This window comes from Colletotrichum navitas (assembly GCF_030913465.1).
Source record: "Colletotrichum navitas strain CBS 125086 chromosome Unknown LY79scaffold_184, whole genome shotgun sequence".
NCBI lineage: Eukaryota > Fungi > Ascomycota > Sordariomycetes > Glomerellales > Glomerellaceae > Colletotrichum > Colletotrichum navitas.
This window is the reverse complement of record NW_026850730.1, coordinates 1-21,086: the sequence shown is the minus strand read 5'-3', so window position 1 is coordinate 21,086 and position 21,086 is coordinate 1. Positions and strand designations below refer to the sequence as shown.

The 21,086-nt window shown below is 27.2% G+C and overlaps 2 protein-coding genes across 2 annotated transcripts; both read left to right on the top strand.

Moving 5' to 3' along the window:
• Positions 1-573: 573 nt before the first annotated feature.
• Positions 574-1,200, top strand: LY79DRAFT_682857 (uncharacterized protein). Its single transcript, XM_060564596.1, has one exon. The coding sequence runs from the start codon at positions 797-799 to the stop codon at positions 1,028-1,030; it is 234 nt and encodes a 77-aa protein (XP_060407120.1). The 5' UTR covers positions 574-796; the 3' UTR covers positions 1,031-1,200.
• An 11,879-nt stretch (positions 1,201-13,079) lies between these two features.
• On the top strand, positions 13,080-14,036 carry LY79DRAFT_573232 (uncharacterized protein). Its single transcript, XM_060559450.1, has one exon. It carries the CDS (start codon positions 13,253-13,255, stop codon positions 13,922-13,924), a length of 672 nt encoding a protein of 223 aa, XP_060407119.1. The 5' UTR covers positions 13,080-13,252; the 3' UTR covers positions 13,925-14,036.
• The last annotated feature ends 7,050 nt before the right edge of the window (positions 14,037-21,086 follow it).

Sequence of the window (21,086 nt, the reverse complement as noted above, 5' to 3'; positions counted from 1 at the left end):
AAGATTTATATAAAGTATTAAGTAAAAAGGTTTAGGTAAAAAAGTATATAGAACAAGGGAGAGTATAAAATAGGGGGGAGTAGAGAGCACTAGCTTAGTTAATATAACTACTAACTTATTGTCTATAATAAACTATAATAGAGTCTATTAAAAACGTAGGCTATATCCCTGTTGCTTTCCACCTTGATCTAATGACATGTAAACGTATAGCATTGTCTCTTGTACATAAATAGGATAAGAGGAAGTTCTGCTTCCTGATTAGTGCAGAGTTAAGCGTATAGTTCTGTTCTTCGAGGTGACGTTTATAGGCCATCTTTAGAGGCAAGAACACCAATGTATTGAGAGGTTGCGTGAAATGTGATAAATATGCTAGTAGGCAGGCTAAGTAAACATCATTAATAAAGGACTGCTACATAAAATTGTTAGATATATAGCTTTCGTGGCTGTCCGCGATAAGTAGACGCTTGTTCCAATATCTCTTAGCCTTCTCTGCAGTTAATGAGATAAATACCTTCTATAGCTACTGAATGCCTATAGAATTCGATGTCCATCTGTTCTAGGACGATGTGAAGTGCTATACCTTAAGTCGTTGAGTTCCTCGGGGAACTATTGCTGCTGGACGGTCTTTGCTTTGAAGATGACGAGGGGGGCAAGATACTTGCCATCCGCGGAGACGCACTTATCGATGGACGTCTAGGTGTGCTTATCTGAGCTCTGGACGAATATTAAAGGCTTTCTGGAACATCCTAGTACTAAATCTTCCTTCTAGGCCTCCTCTGAAATCCCTGCCTTGTCCATGTTCTATTGGAGGCTTATATGGTTCTTCTTAACCTTCGGGAGGGCTAAGATGTCGAAGAACCCCTTCACATCGTCGATTGTAACCTCCCAACGGCGGGTATTGATCTTCCGCGCCTTGAAGGTCTTTACCGCAGGATTGCGGCGTAGAAAGCCTTCCATCTACTTCCTCCCAAGGGGTCTGGTATTGCCTCCAACGCGGAGCACTCGTTCGGCGAATATTCGTACGCGTTGATGGCTAGGAGCGAAGCCGAGGTGGCCCTGTGTGAGTGCCCACGACGTTAGAGATGCCTCCTGCTTAACACTGAAGCGTTGCTAGCTTTCTTTTGCCTTCTGCCTTGACGTGGCGCCACTGAGGCGTCCATATAGGGTTCCATATGGTACCCCCTCTTGCTTCGCAGCTGCGAGGGTGGGCTGACTAGGTGGAAGTGAGTGTGGTCTATAATAGCTAACCTTCTTGAGGGTGAAGCCCTCGGGGACATTAACTATATACTTAATAGGCATGCACTTGAACACGTGCTATGCAAGTAGAGTGAATACATCCTATCTAGGCCAAAGACACTTGTGACTGCAACACTATACGGAAGACTGGGCTAAATTTAGGTGGAATACTTAGATATAGTTGACGACGTGAATGTGTTATCCCTACACAGCAACAGGCCTGAAAATCCCTATAACTATCTATTAGTACTGAAACGACAGAATGACAGTACTTTAATCGTATTTCTTAAAAATTCTTATATGCTCTTTCTCTCATCTGCTTGCTGTATGACGAATTAAAGACGTTTAGGCCTGCTTGGACGTAGATATGTGGGGAATGAGAACTGATCTAGCAGAAGCATGTTTTGTAATTGCACTTGTTCTAGTCACACCAGGTGCAAGTGTCCTCTCTCAATACAAGCAGTGGGGGCTTGGCGTGGGCAGACTTCTCAAACTCCGGCGCCGCGAAGGTTAGGGAAGCCATAGAGGCGAAGGCGACGACGAGGCTGATCTTGAACTTCATCTGGTTCAAGTGTAGATAGTAGAATTATGATATTATGTGAAAAACCGCAACTTTTATATTAAAGAGAATATAAAGTAGTTATTATGTTGAGAATTGTTGAATATGTTCCTGCTGGCCACAAAGCTGCTGAAGGCCATCTCTGTCTAGACTAGGTGGCTGGCTTGCTTTTTATATTTGGAGATTTTATAAGCCGACGTTCCTTGGGGTTTAGGCCCACCCAGGTGCGTCTCGGCCTGTAGGCTAACCCTGCACGAATCAGAAGTTGTGTGTTTGAGTTTTGTAAGAGTGATGATGGCTTATAACTATAAGTTCAGCATTAGTGACTAGGTAGGCTGTACTGAGTAAAGTACACAACAGGCTGGGCCTGTGTGACGCCTTCTTCGACTTTAACTTAGCAGCCTAGACATCAAAATGATGACTAGGATGAAGATTAGATATGGACTATAAACACTGAGCAAATTAGACATTACGCTAGCCAACAAGAGGCTACTAAGCATAGCGTTAACCCTATTATAGAAGGCAGTCTGGCAACTGACCTACTAATTCACCTGTGGTGCTGTGTGCTGTAGCGGGTGTGCCGCCCCCTTACTATGTGCTGTCAAGTCGCTTAAGGTATTGACAGACAGGGAGCAAGGCTTGATGATAATGTTTCCTGTCGGTGCCGTTTAGAATATGTCTTTCGTGGACCAAGGGTTCTCAAAGTATATAACATGCAACGGATTCCGCCATGCCATTGGCTCGGAGAAGCTGCTAGTAATAATCTGCAATCATAACTGACAAAAAGGGATTGTGGACGGATGGGTGTAGCTAGGAAGTTGACAGGAAGCTGCGCAGATACCTTCTCGTTCTAGTAGGCCTCCGAGTAGTTCTCTCGCGATAGGTGGTAAGCTTGGCGTTTTTCTTTTTCAACAATTGTGTACAGCAATTCAAGCCGTCAGAGGAGGCTCTCCTAAGAACCTGTCCTAGTCTATGGAACCTGTTCTGGTCAGCGTCCAGGCTCAACCTCGTCAGCTTGACAACGTATCTCTCTCTCTCTCTCTCTCTCTCTCTCTCTCTCTCTCTGTCCCTCTCTTTGGAGACAGGTACGTCAGAAATGCGCTTGATTGAGCTATGTTGTCTAGTTAGTACTCGGCGATCGCCAGAACTTGCCAATTAGGAGTCGAAAGTGTACGCGTGTATTTTACGTTAGGATGTCTCTATCTAGGTAGAAGGCGCTTACTGCTAGGTACTGCTACTATATACATGCTCTTCCCGGGTGGCACCGATTTGTTCGTATAGTTGCAGTGACTGCGTAAGACTCTCTCTGTATTTGCAGTATCCTTAGGCCGGCTGTTGGACCAACGTCCATCAGTCCTATTCCGCAGGGTGATCCCTGGGGTACATCCGTGTATCGCTGTACAGTGCGAGTTCGTACGTTCTTCGTTGCATATAGGAGGAAAGGAACGTGGAAGAGTATTGACAGGGCTCGGGTTTCTCCACTAGCAATCAAAAGCAAGGGGCGTAATTGTGTATCTCTAATTCTGTCCCTTCTGCATTATATTAGTATACCAATTTTCTGCTTGGTCCGTGACCTAACGAACAGCACGACTCGCCTACTACGTGTAATGGGTATATTTAACTAGATAGTCAGGTATTGCCCCACAACAGGGGCTCAGACAGATGGCTGGCAAGGGGGTGAAAATGGCTAACATAATTGCAACGCATCCAAATTAATTAATTTCTATAGGCAAAGTTAATACTTAATATATAACCTATTAGCCTTAATTACTGCCTTATAGTAATCTAGTATAGTTATAAGAAGGTTAAATAAGAAGTCCTCTAGAAGAGCCTCCTAGGCCTCTTTTACCTATATATAGAGGATATTATATAATAGGTTCTTATTATAACCTACTAGCTCTTAGATATAGTCCTTTATCTAGTTCTAATATATCTTAATTAAGTTAAGGTTAAGAGAAAAAGGTAGCTAATAGATAACCTAGATACCTTAGTTATAAAGGTCTTATAAGGTCTTTTTTACTAAGTATACTAAAGCACTATCTTATATAAGGATAAGGTTATTACTATATTATTACTAGTATAAATAGATCTATCTATAGATAATAAGAATAGTCTACTATTAGTAGAACTTAGCCTTAATACTACCCTAATCCTTCTCCTAGAAGATACCTAGCCCTTTTTAATCCCTAGAGAAATATCCCTAGAATATTTAACCTTACTTATATTAATACCTCTTAATAATATAAGTTAGATCTTACTTTTTACTAGACTAATAGGTTATATAGATCTTTATATAGTAACTACTAGTTACCTATATCTTATTTATTTATAGAACCTTCTTCTAGTCCTTAATACTCTAATAGAGGTACTCTTAGGCCTAAGTAAGACACTATTACTAGTTAACTTTAGAGATAAAGGGCTTTTACTATATAGCCTATTACTTAAAGCTAAGCTACTAAAGAGCTACTTAAATTATATAAGCACTAAATTTAAAGAAAAAAAAAAGTATAGATAGGCATAAAAAGGAGGCCTAGTAGCCTTCCTTTAAAGAGGTAATATACTTAATAAGCTACTCTTCTTATTAGGTTATTATAACCCTTAGCTAGCCTAACTAGGGGGTAATAGCTACTACTAGGGCCTAAATTACTATATAGACTTAGTGCTTTAAAAATCTAGTAATATTAGCTATCTCTAGCTATAATAGCTTTACGTTAGTATAAAGGGTATATATCTATTGCTAGTTAGCCTCTATAAGATACTTTATGTTACTACTAGCTAGCTAAACTATATTAGTAATATAGGTAGGTTAGTTAGTTAGGTTATTATAAGAGGGAAAAAAAAAGGAGGAAAAAGTGCTGCTAGTAATAGGTGGATTGGTTGGATGGATATAGGACCTCTGATTGGCTGGTTAAGTGGGTATGGGCTGCTCCACAGGTACTTAACAAGGGGGTTAAACTTTGGCCCGATACCATAGTATTGCCCTCTCCTTATTACCCTAAGCAATCTGTGGGTGACGAGACCCCTATTCTCAGACAAGAGCGGGCGCCAGGGTTGTAAATTAGTATACTTAAGTCTAGTATTAGCCTATACTAATACTAATAGTATTTTTTGGCCTATACTAATACTAGGCTAGTTTAGTATAGGGGTATACTAATACTAGGCTAGTTTAGTACTAGTATACTTAAGTATACTAATTAGTATATAAAAATAAGTAAAAATAAATAAAAATAAATAAAAATTAAGTAAAAATAATTAATATTCTATTTTAATTAAATAATAATTATTTAGTATATAAGTAACTTTAACTACTTTACTATTAATTTTATAACTAATAACTTATAACTAACTAAATAACTATATTAATAATTATTAACTATTTAACTAACTAAAAGTAAATATAAATAGTACTAAAAGAAGTATAAAATAATATAAAAAGTAATATAGGAGATAATATAAAAGATACTATAAAAGCTAATATAAGAAATAACCTAGGAGATTATATAAAAATAACTAAATAAATAATCTAAAAATAACCTAAATAATAATATAATATATAGTATAATAAATAATATAAAGACTAATATAAAAATAAAATAAAAGAAAATTAATATAAAAATTAACTTAAAATAATATAAAAATAATAATTAAGTACTAGTTACTAAAATTATCTTCTTCTTTAATATCTTCTAAATACTCTTCTTCTAACTCTTTTAAGTTATCTATTTTCCAGTTTTTTAATAACATAATAGTTTTTATAGTAGAAGGGTCTAGTCTATTTCTATTTTTAGTAATAATATTACTAGATATAGAAAATATTCTTTCTATAGAAGCAGAAGTACTAGGTATAGCTAAATATCTTCTAACTATTATAGATAAAATAGGGTATTTAAAGCTATTAATTTTCTAGTAGGTTAAAGGCTCTACCTATAAAGTTAAAATATTAGTATTAAGAAATTATAAAATAATATTCTATATAATATTAATATATATATATATATATAAACAGAGATTTAAAAGTGTATTTTGTATAGAATTTGTATTTTTTTTAAAATACAAGGCTTTTTAGACTAAGTTATAAATATTAAATTATATAATTAATATATATTATAGATCTTAAAATTATTACAAGGGTTATCTAATATAGTTTCTATTTTTAGTAATTATATACTAAGATATACTAGTAAATATAACTTGTATTTGTATTGTATTTTTTGCCTAGCACTATATAATACATGTTAGTGCCTATACTAAAAATAGATTTCTTAAAACTAGAATAGAAAAGCAAGGCTATTTTCTAAAAAGGAAATAAAAATATTAATAAATTAAGAAAAAAAAGCTTTATCTAAACCTTATCTTACTTTATTTTTATATAGCTTATATAAGCCTATATAATTACTAATACTTTCTTACTACACTATAAAGGTCTTAACACTTAGATAGAAACCTTGTATTTTTTTTTAGAACTCTGTATATAAATAATACTATAGTATATATATATATATATATATATATATATCTATAATACTAATATATATACTACTAATATATATAATACTAGTATATATAATACTAGTATATATAATACTATAATATATATATATATATATATATATATAATACTAAGATATATATAGTATTATAAAGTATATATAAAATAGAGAAAATAAAAGTATAACTTATAGACTGTAATAAAGCTGGCTCTTGTAAATACGTTAAATATTCTAACTCTATGTTAGAAGTCTGTATATAGAATTCACTCTTAGAATCTATATTAGATATAATATTAGAATTAGTAACTTCTTCTAGGTTACTTTCCTCTTTTTCTAATCTAACTCTATAGTATTATTAGTAAGTATATATATTAATTATATATATATATATTATCTTAAAAATAATATATATATATATAGATTAAATATACTTACTTATTATATTCTTCTTTAAGTAAGTCTATTATATCTTCTTCTATAGTAGGGTAGAAATATAATAGCTTATTATACTTAAAGTGTATTAACTTTAATCTAGGGTCTAGAATAATACCAAATATATAAGGTTTAAAGTCTTTAATATTAGTAGAGTTAAGCTTTCTAGGAAAGTATTTTTTTAACTTATTTAAGCCTGTTTCTAAGCAAGCTAAATAAATATTATAATAATTACTCTATATATATATTAGTATATAGTATAATATAGTATAATATAGTATATATATAATTATATTTACTATATATATATAGTATATATATATAGTATAAATTTATATATAAGAAATCGACTTTAACTTACTAAACTAGGTAAAGCTTCTTTTTCTCTAGTAAACTTATTTATTAACTCTTCTAGTTTATTATATATAGTATATATATATAATAAACCTTTATTAAGATTAATATATAGATGAGATTGTAATCTTATAGAAGGTCTTAAAAGAATTTCAAAAATTAATTTAAGTTCTTTTAAGGTAATCCACTTATTATTAGAAAATAATAAATTCTTAAAGTCTTTTTTACCAGTATTTCTACTAATATACTCTAAAGGTTCTTTTAATTCTAAAATAGTAGATAACATTCTATAAGTAGAATTCCATCTAGTGGTATTATCTATAATAGTTAGTATTATTTATATTAATATTATCTACTTAAAGTAAATAATTACTTTATATACTAAATTACTTATATAAACTTACCTAAAGGAATTAACCTTTTATTAAAAGTTAAAGGTAGTATTCTTTCTTTTTTAGCTTTATCTATACCTTCTAGTAAAAGAGTACTAATTTCACTAGTATATTTAACTAATATAGCTATTTTTCTTACTCTACTTATTAAAGCTATAAAAGATTAGTAATTATTATTATTATATATATAAGTATATATAAGTATATATAAGTATATATATCTATATATAAGTATATATATCTATATATAAGTATATATATCTATATATATATATATAAGTATATATATAACTATATATAAGTATATATATATATTATAATACTAAAATATAACTTGCTAGTTAAAGAACTATTATTAAGAATTTCTATTCTTTTAATATTATCTCTAATATTAGTAGTAGTATTTATACTAGTAAATTCTCTTAACTCTTCTTCTTTAGTAGTATTAAGAATAAAGTCTTTAAGTATATCTTGTGCTACTATATTCATTATATACGCTATACATCTTATATCGTTATTAAATTCTAGATTAGTTAAGTCTTTATAGTTATTTTTAAAGGTTTCTATAAAAGTATTATTATTACTAGCATTATCTCTAGTAATACTATAAATATTTATTAGTATTTAATATAAGGATATATTAATGCATATAAGTAAATATATATAATAATATATATAAATAGATATATATATTAAAATATATTAAGAAAACTTACCTAAAGATATTCTTTATAGATAGACTAGAGTATAGCTCTATAGAGTTAATAAACTCTTTATATATATATATACCTAAGTGTGAACTATTAAGTTCTTTAAAACCTAGATTAAGTTAGTATAGAGTATATAAGTTAAAACATAAGTTATATAGTTAAATATAGATACTATATATATATATATATATTTATATATAACTTAATAAATACTAAATATAAGACTATTTCTTTAACTTACTTATTAACTTATATATAAGTTGAAAATCTTTATTAATATAACTTATAATAACTCCTAAGTAGGCATCTTGTGATCTAGAAGTCCAAATATCAAAAGTTAAAGAAAAAGTCCCTAGACTTTTAATATTATCTTCTATTTCTAAGTTAATAATACTTAAGTATCTTATAAAGGTTTTCTCTAATAGATCTTTAAGTTTAACTCTATTAATAATAGGGCTAGACCTAAATAGTAGTTAGTAATAGGTTATATATAATTATAAGTATAATATATATATATATATATATATATATATATAAGTAGTTATAAGATAAAGATACCTATTATAATAAAATAATAACTCTTTAAAAGAGTTAGAATTTAATATAGAGAAAGATAAGTTATTATCTATAATAAAGTGTAATACTTTTAATAAGGCCTCATCTTCATTAAAGCCTATAGAGCTACTAACTCTAGCTCTTTTTCTATTATGTAAGTTAAAGAAATTATCTCTAATAGGTAAAATATCGTTTTCTATTATAGTATATAAATTAGTAAAGTCTTAAATAATTATAATATATATATATATATATATAGTAATACTAGTATATAACTTACTTTTCTTTAAAGTCTTTTCTATTTCTTTATTATATGCTATAGTAGGGTGATATTGTTTATAGTGTTTAACATAATTAGAGCTTAAAAACCCGTTTATATTAGATTTCCACTCTTTATTACATCTAGAGTAAATAGTTTATTAGTAAAGTAAATAATATATATATATATATATATTAAATAATACTTACGTAGTACACTTAACTAATATTTGTCTTTCTTTATTAAGATTAATAGGTAATAAAGTACGTATAAATAAGTTATTAGTAAATATATAAATACTAGTATTCTCTAACTTATAATCTTCTTTATTATATATAGAGTCTTTAAAGTTAGATCTACTAATATTAGTATTAGTACTAATAATACTACTAGGAAAAGGAGGAGGAGGGTTAGAAGAAGTAGTAGAATCTTCTATAAAGGAATCTATTTTTTTTAATAATAGTTATAATCTTTTTTAATAAAAGAGTTTAAGTATAAGCGTTAAATATAATAAAAATAAAGTAGTAGCTTAAATAGTTAATATTAAAAGTTAAGAAAAAGAAAAAGTAAGGTCTTTATATAGAAGTATTATATTATAGTATTACTAATAGTATATACTATACTTTATAGTTCTAATTATAGTTTATACTTATAAAGTATCTTATATAGTTACTAAGTATATTATATATACTCTAGGTATACTTTATAGTTTTAAGTATAGGTTATAGTTAGTAAATATAGTTTATAATTATTAATTAATTTATTTTATAGTTATAAGTATTCTTTTAGTTATAAATATACTTTATAGTTTTAAGTATAGCTTATAAGTATAAAGTATATCTTATAGATTTAAGTATAGCTTATAGTTATAAAGTATATTTTATAAGTATTAAGTATACTTTATAGTTCTAAGTATTAGTTATAGTTACTAAGTATACTTTATAGTTTTAAGTATTATCTATAGTTACTAAGTTTATTTTATAAGTTTAAGTATAGCTTATAGAAATAAAGTATATTTTATAGTTACTAAGTAGTAAGTATACTTTATAGTATTTAATTATAACTTATTATTATAAAGATACTTTATATTTACTAAGTTTACTTTCTTAAGTTTACTTTATTAAGTAAAACTTAGTATATAATTACTTTATATATCTTTTAGTTTTATATACTACTTATATATATTATCTTTTAGTTTTTCTTATAGTTTTAAAAATACTTTAACGTTATAAAATATAAAGTATAATTAAAAGTAGAAAATACACTTAGGACTTTAAAGTATTAGTATTATTTATAAGTAATATTTAGTATAATCTATAAAAAACATTAAGTAAGTAAAAAATAATATATAAATAATTAAATAAGTAAACAAAAGAATAGAATTAATAAGTATAAGTATATTATTTTTTAAAAAATAAAAATAATAAAAACTAGTTCTAGTAGTTTTTTTCTTTTGTATATAATAAATAATACTTACTATACTCTTTTATATTAGTATATATTAATCTTTTATAATATATATATTATCTTTTTATAATAGTAATAGTTATATAGTTAGTAGTAGTTTAAAACTTTAATCTATTAATATAATAGTATTATTAAAACTAGTTTTAGTTTATTTTATCTAAGTTAAGTAACCTTATTAATAGTACCCTAGACTAACTTATATTATTACTTTAACCTAGATCTTTTTAATCTCTTAATATCTTAATATTTTTAAAGGTTAAGTACTTTAGAGAAAATAACTCTTAATTAGTCTGTATAAGGCTATAAATTATATATAAAAAGTATATCTTTCTATAAGTAATAAAAGTATTTTTATATATATAACTTTATTTCTTATAGTTATATTATAGTTAAGGTTAAGATTAAAGTTTAAGTTATATTACTTATAAGTCTTATATTTAAGTTTATAAAGTATATTTAATACTTAAGAGATATACTTTATTAATTTTATAATATATTTTAAGTCTAATAATAACTTTAGGTATTAAGTATAACTTATTAAGGTATTACTTAATTTATACTACTATAATTATTATTATTAAATAATAGTAAATTAAGTATTTATACTTATATAAGTACTTTAATTCTAAAGAATATTTATTAATTTATTAGTTTATACTAATATATATATATATATATATAAATAAAGTTTACTTATTATATATAGCCTATAACTATAAAATATATTTTATACTTATAATATATATATTATAATACTTATACTACTATTATTAAATAATACTTAGCTTAGTATTATAATATATATTAGTACTTTTATATATAATATCCTAGACTTAAAATATAAGTATTAATATAGTTTAATAACGTATATGCATAGCAAGTGGCCCATCATAGTGAGTGGCCCAGTTCCTTATCGCATAGAAAACCTCCCTTTTTTAACTATTTTTTAAAAATCTAAATCTTATCTAAAACTTATGTAACTCTGTATACAGGTGTCGATAAGAGTTAGAAAGTAGGAAAAAATACTCTAGAAATTATTATGTAACCCTAACCCTGTACTTTAATATTAAGCCTTATCGGTAAAGAGCGATAAAGAGTAACAAAGGAAAACAGGGTTAGGGTATAATAATAATTTCTATAGTATTTTTTTCTATAATTTAACTCTTATCGTTATATAATACAGAAGACTAGACCTTTTTTATTTATAGATTCGCTTTTTAAAAAATAGTTAAAAAAGGGGGGTTTTCTATGCGATAAGGAACTAGGCCACTCGCTATAATAGGCCACTTGCTATATATATACGTTATATATATTTATATTCTAATACTTATATATATATCTTTAATATTATTTAAATTTTATATATACTTTATATATTATTTAAATATTACTTATAAATTTTAAAACTATTTTATTTCTTTTTTATTTCTTTTTACTTATTTTTATTTATTTTTATTTATTTTTACTTACTTATTAGTATACTTAAGTATACTTAAGTAATACTAATACTAATAGAGGCTATACTAATACTTACTAATACTAAGGTTAGTATAGTTTTCCTATACTAATACTAAGTATACTTAAGTCTAGTATTAGTATACTAAATACTAGTAGTATTTTTTACAACCCTGGCGGGCGCAGACCCCCACGCGCAGGTGGTCCGTTCCACATGACATGCGCCAGACAAATTCTCATGACCATTGCTCCTCACACTTCCATCGTGATGCAGGCTCTGGATCAATTTGATGGCAAGGTCGGGCGGGTGCTATCTGCTGAGTGGTCGAACGGAGGAGAGAAATACAAAGCGAGGCGTCAGTCTGCGGACGACAATATGCTTGCTGTCAGTCTGTCCATCGGGTCCGACCCTTCCGCGGTGATGTTTCTGACAGACGGACGATATGGCGCGGGACGGTGCATCACGGCAAACAAGACCGAATCAATCCGGGGTTAGAGGTGTAATGTACTGTATGACACAGGTATACGATTATTAACACTACAGATCTATCTTATTATCTGAATGAGTGCATATTTAAATTCTAGGTGGCTACTATCCGTAGGTACTGATAATCAATCTCATCTAGCGGGGACATAAATTGGTTCTAAGTGGTTGTAGTGGGTTCGCTTTTCTTTGCTAAGTTAGAACTCAGTAAAGCTGTACGACATAAGTCAGGGTTAATTAGTTATATAGGTAAATAGCATTGATATCTTCCGGTCTTTTAATTATGTGCTAAGTGGTAACGGTCTCTTCCCCACTGGTGCCTGCTGAGGGGCTTTAACTGTAGCCCAATATTATAGTAAAGAATCATACTTGCAGATAAACACAAGCAAGGATAATAGCAATCCCAGATCACCTTCAAGCAGAAGAAAACAGATTAATTATGTAATGTTTTCTTGTATGTTAATTTACATTATTTAATCTTATGCAACCTTATTAAAACAATATTAGTAGGTAAAAATAGGAGGACTAGCGCAGCTGCGCCTCCCTGCTAATGAGTAGATAAGGTTGGGACCCACTATAAATCCAGCCCTAGGCTTTTGTTAGTCTACAGACTCGGCATTGCCGTCGCCATCGCCGTTGTCTTGGCAGCCGCCACTACCGTTTGTTTTTCTAACAAACTATTGTGATCACAAAATAAGTAGTTATAATAATTCCAACTATATTGTTACCGTGGAACTCTTATTCTAGTGTAGAGGCGGTCTGTACTATATAAGCTAAGTGATTACTTTGGTCTACATAGGACTTAGGACCTTTCAGCCTCTCCTATTTCTCTTATACCACCCATATTCTATTGATTATAATGCTCCTCACGTTTATCAGCTTCTACATGCTGGCTGTTCTAAGCTTGGCTTCTTCAATTCATCAGCCAGGCCAAGGCGAGATTCAAGCCCGGGGTACCAAAACAACAGCGCTTTATAACCAACTCGCTGACGAAGTAAAATACTCAAGACGGCCTGCAAAGCTGGTTCCTAACCACTTCTACGTACTTTCCTTCCACATACGCGGACATGGACCAATCGCAGAGCAATGGGGCTTAATTGTAGGCTATATTAGCAGCAGTAAAACACGAAACAGGGTTGGCCTACAATCAACGACCTTGGACTACACAGCCAGGCTATACAGCGCAAGCTGGATACCGCCAAAGGGAGAAATACCGGCACAAGGGTTGGAACCACAAAGATGGAAAACACCGGGCCACTGGGTATGGGGATCCCAACCTTGGAAAGGTGCCTGGGACCTTCAAAACACCGACGTTCGTTTCCTTGGAGGGACGACAGCAGCCCGTGCCAATCTAGACAGGCTTAAAGCAGCATCTGAAAGTTGGGTGCAACGAGCTGGAGACCGGAATGACTACAAGAAAGCTCAAGACCCAGATAGAACACCTATCAATCAGTTGCCATTCAGCAAGAGGGGCTACATGCAATATATAGCAAGAATACTAGGCAACGACGACAAGTTTACGCCAACGTAGCTACCTACGCTTAAATAACTACAAGGGCAGAAATAGGCCCCTCCTATATTATAAACCTAAGAAGGTTTAGTATAAGATTAACTATATATAATAAGATATTTTATAATAACACTAAATAATTATTTTAGTTAATATAGATATATAATAAGTTATATATATTTATTTTCCTTTTACTATTATTATCTTTATACTAACGTATATATATAGTAAGTAAATAATTATAGTAAGTAGACTAGTTTCTTCTTATTTTATCTTTTTAACCTTTATACTAATATTTCTTTATATATAAATATATAATCCTCTCTAATTAAAAACTATATTATTTTTACTTTCTAAGCTATAAAAAAAGAACTAAAAATATCTAACTTAAAAGTTGCTACTATCTTTAAGGTCCTTTATATAATACTTTATTACTAATATATAGGATATATTATATAAGATAAGATATAGTTAAAATTAAAGAAGATAATAAAAGTAAAAAAAAAGTAATTCTTAAGAAGATTATTAATCTAATTAATTAAAGGTTTCCTTTATAATAATAGCATATATAAATATAGCTAATAAACTCTTAAATAAAAGTAATATAATATATATTAGACCTTAATAAGTTAAGAACTTTATATAATAATAATATTATGTAAAAATATAATTTTAGTATTAAATTAATTATTAAAGAGCCTTAGCTAAAGATCTTATAATTATATAAGGTTAGTGTTAGTAACACTAAGGGATAAGTGTTAGTAACACTAAGGGATAGGTAAATATAGTTAACTATATATATTAGTAGTAATTAATAAATAATAAAGGGTAACTATAGTTCTCTATTATATATAAAGAAAAGAAGGATAATTATTATAGGTTAGTTAGTTAAATACCTAACTTATTACCTATAAATCCTTAGAGAATCTATAGCTAAATATCTAAGGATTTACTAGTAATAAGTCATTAGGGTTAACCTAATAACTCTAATATTTATCTATAATAGTTAATATTATAATACTAGTAACTTTCTATAGTACTAAAAATCCCCTATTATTTATATTTAAAAGAATAGCTAAAAAATATAATAAAAATAAAAAGCTAGAAAGTATTTAATACTTTTTACTTATATAGTTTATTATATATAAAAAACCTATTTATTTATTTATATCTCTAACTACTTATTATTAACTAGCTTCTTTAATATATTATCTAGTAATAACTTTATAAATCTATTTACTAGGTTATTACTACTATAAATCTATTATATCTTATAAATCTTATAGTATTTATATAACTAGTAAAAGGCTATAATATTTATTATAAGTTACTTCTCTTTTATAGTACTAAGCTTTATAAGGTACTTATAAAGTAAGTATAAGTTAGTATAGAGTATTATAGGTATTTATAGTAGCTTAAGGTAGTTAGTAATTATTATAAGAGTAGTACTAATTATATAGGTAACATTAGTACTAGTAACTATTTTATAGACCTTAGAGGTAAGTATACTATATATAACTCTTTTATACTTTATTAAGCTAAAGTAAATAATATTACTAGTTAATTTAAAGCTTTTACTATTAGTAGTAAGTTACTTAATAATTTATTTATTAGTAAGAACTATAATAAAGCTAAGTTAAAAAGTAAAGTTATAGTTATTTATAAATAAGCTATTAATAAATATAAAAAGCTTAGTAGTTATAAGGTTAATTAGTAAGAATTATAGGCTATAGTTAAGGTTATTAACTTATTACTTAATTTAGTAATTAAAAGCTTTAATCTCTTTTACTATAGGTAATTAGTATTAAGTAGTAACTAAATAGTTAAAGTAAGCTTTAGGTTAATAAATAAAAGTAATATATATACTATAGGTATATTACTAAATATAATCTTACTAGGTAGTAGGTAATTTTTTATTAATAAGTTAAAGCTTTTTACCTTAGCCTTTTTAGTAAAAGGTAAGCTTACTATTAGTAGTAATAGATAATATACTACTATTAAAGGTAATAAAATTATTAGCTATAAGTAACTACTTAGGTTTTACTATAAAAGTAGCCTTCTTAAGCTTTTTTTCTTTATAGGTAGAGAATTTACTATTTATAAGGCTAATTATATTATCTATTTATAAGAATTAATATATAGGCATAAGGAATTAATATATAGGCATAAGTCTTATATAGGCATAAGATATACGCTCTCTAATTAGTCTAAAAAACAAATATTAGTGTAACTAAATTCTACTAGACCTACACAAGGTAGCCCTCTCTTTCTTATCTCTCTTTATAATATCCCTCTTTATAATAAGGTTAATTTATTTAACCTTAGGTTTATCTATAGTATTTACTTACTATAGCTTTATAATATATTCTATAGTATAAAATATAACTATTTTACCTTCTTACTATAGGTTATATCTTAAGAGAGTAACTAGTAATTAATTATAACTTACTACTATTATCTAGCTACTTACTATTATCTTCCTCCTCTAAAAGTAGCTGTCCTAGCGTTAGCTAGTTCTATAGAGCTAGTAATCCTAAGGGGCAGTATAACCTTATAGCTAAGCTCCTATTAAGCTTACTATAAGATATATAACTTCTTTTATACTATAAACTATATTACCTTAGTATAAAGCTAATACTTTACTTTACTTACTATTTCCCTAAAGGGATAATAAAAACTTAGTAGACTATTCTTTTTTAACTTTCTCTAGAGTATAACCTTTTGCTTCCTTATAAGTAGTCCTAATAACCTTCTTATTTTACTATATAGTAGTTTAATAGTACTTTTAATCTTATTTAATAGGTTATTAAGACTAATTAGTAGCTAATAATAGTACTTCTCTAATAATAAAAGTATATTTATTAATAGTAAGAATAATAAGGTCTTTAAGCTAATCTATTACCTTATTTACTACTTTAATAATAACTTTCCCCTTAAAGTAAAGCCTTTTTCTAAACTATAGCCTTTTACTACACCTAAAGTAATAGATCTTTTTTTCTCCTATAAGTAAAATCCTAAATCTACTAATTCTTAGTAATCTAGAATAAACCTTTAATACCCTTTTTAATTAAGTTAATACCTTTATAAAGGCTAATAGATTTAGTATTATAAAGTAGTATAAATATTAGTACTATAGCTAGGTTATATAATACACTATCTAATATAATTAGTTTAGTAAGCCTAGGCCTATAGAGGGTGCTAGTATTTAATAATATAAGTCCTAAAAAAATAGCTATAAATAGTAGGTAATTATAGAAGCTCTTTAAGAGAGGTAATAGCTATTATATTATTATTTAGACTCTTAGTATAGTTAGTATAACTATAGTCTTAGCCTTAGGGTATTTATATATCTTTCTTATTATAAAGTAACTTAGCCTATAATAGACACTATTAATATAATAAGCTAATAAGTTAGTATCTAGGTATATAATATATACGCTATTATTTAAGAGTAGTTCCTAGATTTCTTATTTACCTAGTAAAATATTTATAACACTAAAGCTTATATAAACTAAGAGAAGCTAGATAAGTATTTACTTACTATAGCTTTACTTAAGCTATTTAATAAGTAAAATATCTTATATATAGTAAAGTAAATAAAAAATAAGCTAGACTAACTTATTAGCCTTATCTAGACCTTTCTCTACTATCTTTAAATATAAAAGTAATTCCCTAAAGTAATTAGTTTTAATAACACTTATAATACTAATTACTTTAAACTTCTACTCTTCTAGGCTACTAGATAGACTTACCTTAGGTCTATTTATAACACTATATTTAGCCTTATTAATAATAAATAGCTAAAAAGTTTCTAGTTTTTCTTAGTAAGTATTTACTAACTTATAGACTAACACTTAGTCTATTACCTTACTATTATTATTATAGACTATAATAAATAAATAAAGGCTATACTAAATAAGTAGTTCTCTAGTGTCTAGTAATAACTCTATATTTACTATATTAATTCTAATATTATACTTAAGGCTAAGTAGAAGTAGCTTAAGGACTATACCTATAGTAGTAATAGTAGTAGGTCTAATAATAAGGCCTATTAGCTAATAATATAAGTAATAGCCTAGCTTAGTAATAAGGACTAGGCCTATATTACTACACTAGTAGATAAGCCTCCCCCTTATATATATTATAAGGTCCTAATAATATAGAAGCTTATTATTTTTACTAAGACTAAGTATACCTTTAAAGAAGCTTAGACTAAGCTTTATAAAAAGTTTATTAACTAATGCCTAATCCTCTAGTACTTATATATAATATACTTACCCTTAAGGGTATAGTAGGCTTACTACTTTATCTAAAAATACTAAAACTTTAGTGTTTATATTACCTCTAGTATAGAATTAAGTAATAATAATATTAAAGGTTATCTCTTAAATAGTCTTAGTTACCTATATTAACTTATTAATATTATATAAGATATAATTAGTAACTAAGAGCTATACTTTAGGTAAGTATATATAAAGAATAAAGTCCTTTAACACTAGAAGTATATAGGTCTTTACCTTAAGCTCTTTAGTAAACTTTATATACTGCTTTTCTTAAAGTATTTAGCGTTAATTAGAAAATAATACTAGCTAATAAAGAAGATAATACCTTTTAGTAAAAGACTATTCCTAGACTTTATTAAAGAATATAGTCTAGACTATACTATTTTAACTAAGCTTAGTATCTTATACTACTATAAGATCTTTACTAAGATACTTAATTTAGTAGCTTTTAGTAAGTAAGAGGTATACCCCTAGTAGTATCTTTAAAAGATATCTTCTTCTAATCTATACTACTAGATTCTTAATCTAAAGATTATAGTATCTCTCTATAGTAAGCTAAAGAATATAGTATAGCTTATCTTATTATAACTATCTTTACTAGGAGAAGGCTACTTAACTAACTAAACCTATACCTCTAGTAAAAGCTAAAGTATAAAGAGTAAAAAGTAAAGTTACTTACCTAGAAGTAGAAATAAGTTAATATTAGCTAGGTCTATATAAAAGAAAAGTTAACTAAGTTAAAGCTAGATTTTAACTTTATCTTAGTAATAAATAAAAAGCTAGTCTAGTGTTCTTAGTAGTAAAAGGATAATAAGGAATTATATAAATAGATAGCTACTTTAGCCTAGTGTTTAAAGGATATAAAGTTAGTAAAAAATAGTTAGTAGTAATAATAAATCCTTATAGCTATATTATAAGAAAGTAGCTAGGTAGTAAGTATTTTAAATATAAAAAGGGTTACTTTTCTTAGAGTAAATAGAAAATAAGTATAGTAAAAAAGCTAACCTTTATAGCTATAGAAAGTAGGCCTAGTAAAAGGGGTAACCTTTATAGCTATAGAAAGTAGGCCTAGCAAGAGAGGTAACCTTTATAGCTATAGAAAGTAGGCTTAATAGGGGGGCTCTTTTTATAGCTATAGGAAGTAGGCCTAGCAAGAGGGGTAACCTTTATAGCTATAGGAAGTAGGCTTAATAAGGGGGCACTTTTTATAGCTATAAAGCAGGCTTAATAGGGGGGCTCTTTTTATAGCTATAGGAAGTAGGCCTAGCAAGAGGGGTAACTTTTATAGCTATAAGAAGTAGGCTTAATAAGAGGGCACTTTTTATAGCTATAAAGTAGGCTTAATAAAGAGGCTATTTTTATAGCTATAAAAATAGTACTTCTTATAGAGGCTATTTCCTATAACTATAAAAAGAACCCCCTTATAAAGCCTATTTTCTATAGCTATATAGGTTAATTAGTTAATAGTAGAAAATAATAGTAGAATAGTAGTGTTAGTGTAATTACCCTTACTGCCTTTATAGGGATATACTTTTTTTTTAAACTAATTAGAGGAATAGAAACCTTATGCCTATATAAGACTTATGCCTATATATTAATTCCTTATGCCTATATATTAATTCCCCTATTTATATACTAATTAATCTAAAGTTACTAATATTAAGTAATAATATTAATAAGTAAAGGTTAAAGGTTAATAAATCTATCTAGAGACTTTCTTTATAATAGTAGTTATAAGTTATCTACTAGTAGGTTTTTATCTCTATAATACTATATAATAGCTTAGTTACTATTATTATTATATTTACTAAGTAAAAATAATAAATTTATATAGGTAAGTAAATAAAAATAATATAATTTAGTAGTATTACTAATTAGGTATATACTTAGGTAATATTATATAACTAAAGGAGAAATCTATATTAAAGTAGTAAAGGAGTAAAGGTAAAGATTAATTACTAGGCTATTTAATAAATAGTAAGTAACTATATAAGAATTATTTCTTTATTATTATCTATATAACCTTAGATAATAAGCTATAATTTCTTATAAGGCTACTTATTCTTATCTTTTACTTTATAGACTTTATATAATTTAAATATATAGGTGTTACTATAGGATTTCTTATTATAGGTAATAATATAAAATATACTATAGTTAATAAGGGCTTTTACTTTTACCTTATTAGACTCTTTAAAAGGTTTACTAGGCGTAATAATAATCCTTTTTTTATATAGCTTAATAGTAAGTATATAGTCTACTTCTTCCTTTATAGTTAAGAATACTATAGTTATAGTAAAGTATATTTTTATAAAGAATATAGGTATTAGGTTCTTTTATAAATAACTATAGTATTATTATAGTAGTTTATTATTAATAATAATAGTATTATATACTTCTTCTTTAGTATTAGGTATCTTTATAAGGTCTTTTTATACTTATATAGTGTATATAAGATTATCTTCTACCTATATAGAGTAGCTAGTAGGTTTATTTAGTATAGGGAGGTCTAGTTAACCTTCCTCTGTGTAGTAAGGTTTTACTATAGTAATCCTAAAGTTATATAGGCTAGAAGGTAAATTAATAGTATAAGTAAGACTATTATTAATAATAAAGTAAAATAGGCCTTACTAGCTATATTTCTTATACTATATATAGACAAGAGATTAAAGAGATAAAGTAATAGTATTAGTTAAATTTAGGCTATTATATATAGTTAGTACTTTATATAGCTATTATTTTATATAGATCTAGTATACTATATTTATTACTTTCTTAATAGCTTTAGTATACTATATAGTAGTTATAGTAGGTAGTAACTTATTAGTTATTTAGAAGTATATACTAAAAACAAAGAGAGTTAAGATAAGGCTATTTAGGCTAGTAGTATTATTAATTAT

Coding starts and splice junctions, on each gene's coding strand:
- LY79DRAFT_682857 (XM_060564596.1), top strand. CDS start 797: ATGTTCTATTGGAGGCTTATATGGTTCTTCTTAACCTTCGGGAGGGCT.
- LY79DRAFT_573232 (XM_060559450.1), top strand. CDS start 13,253: ATGCTCCTCACGTTTATCAGCTTCTACATGCTGGCTGTTCTAAGCTTG.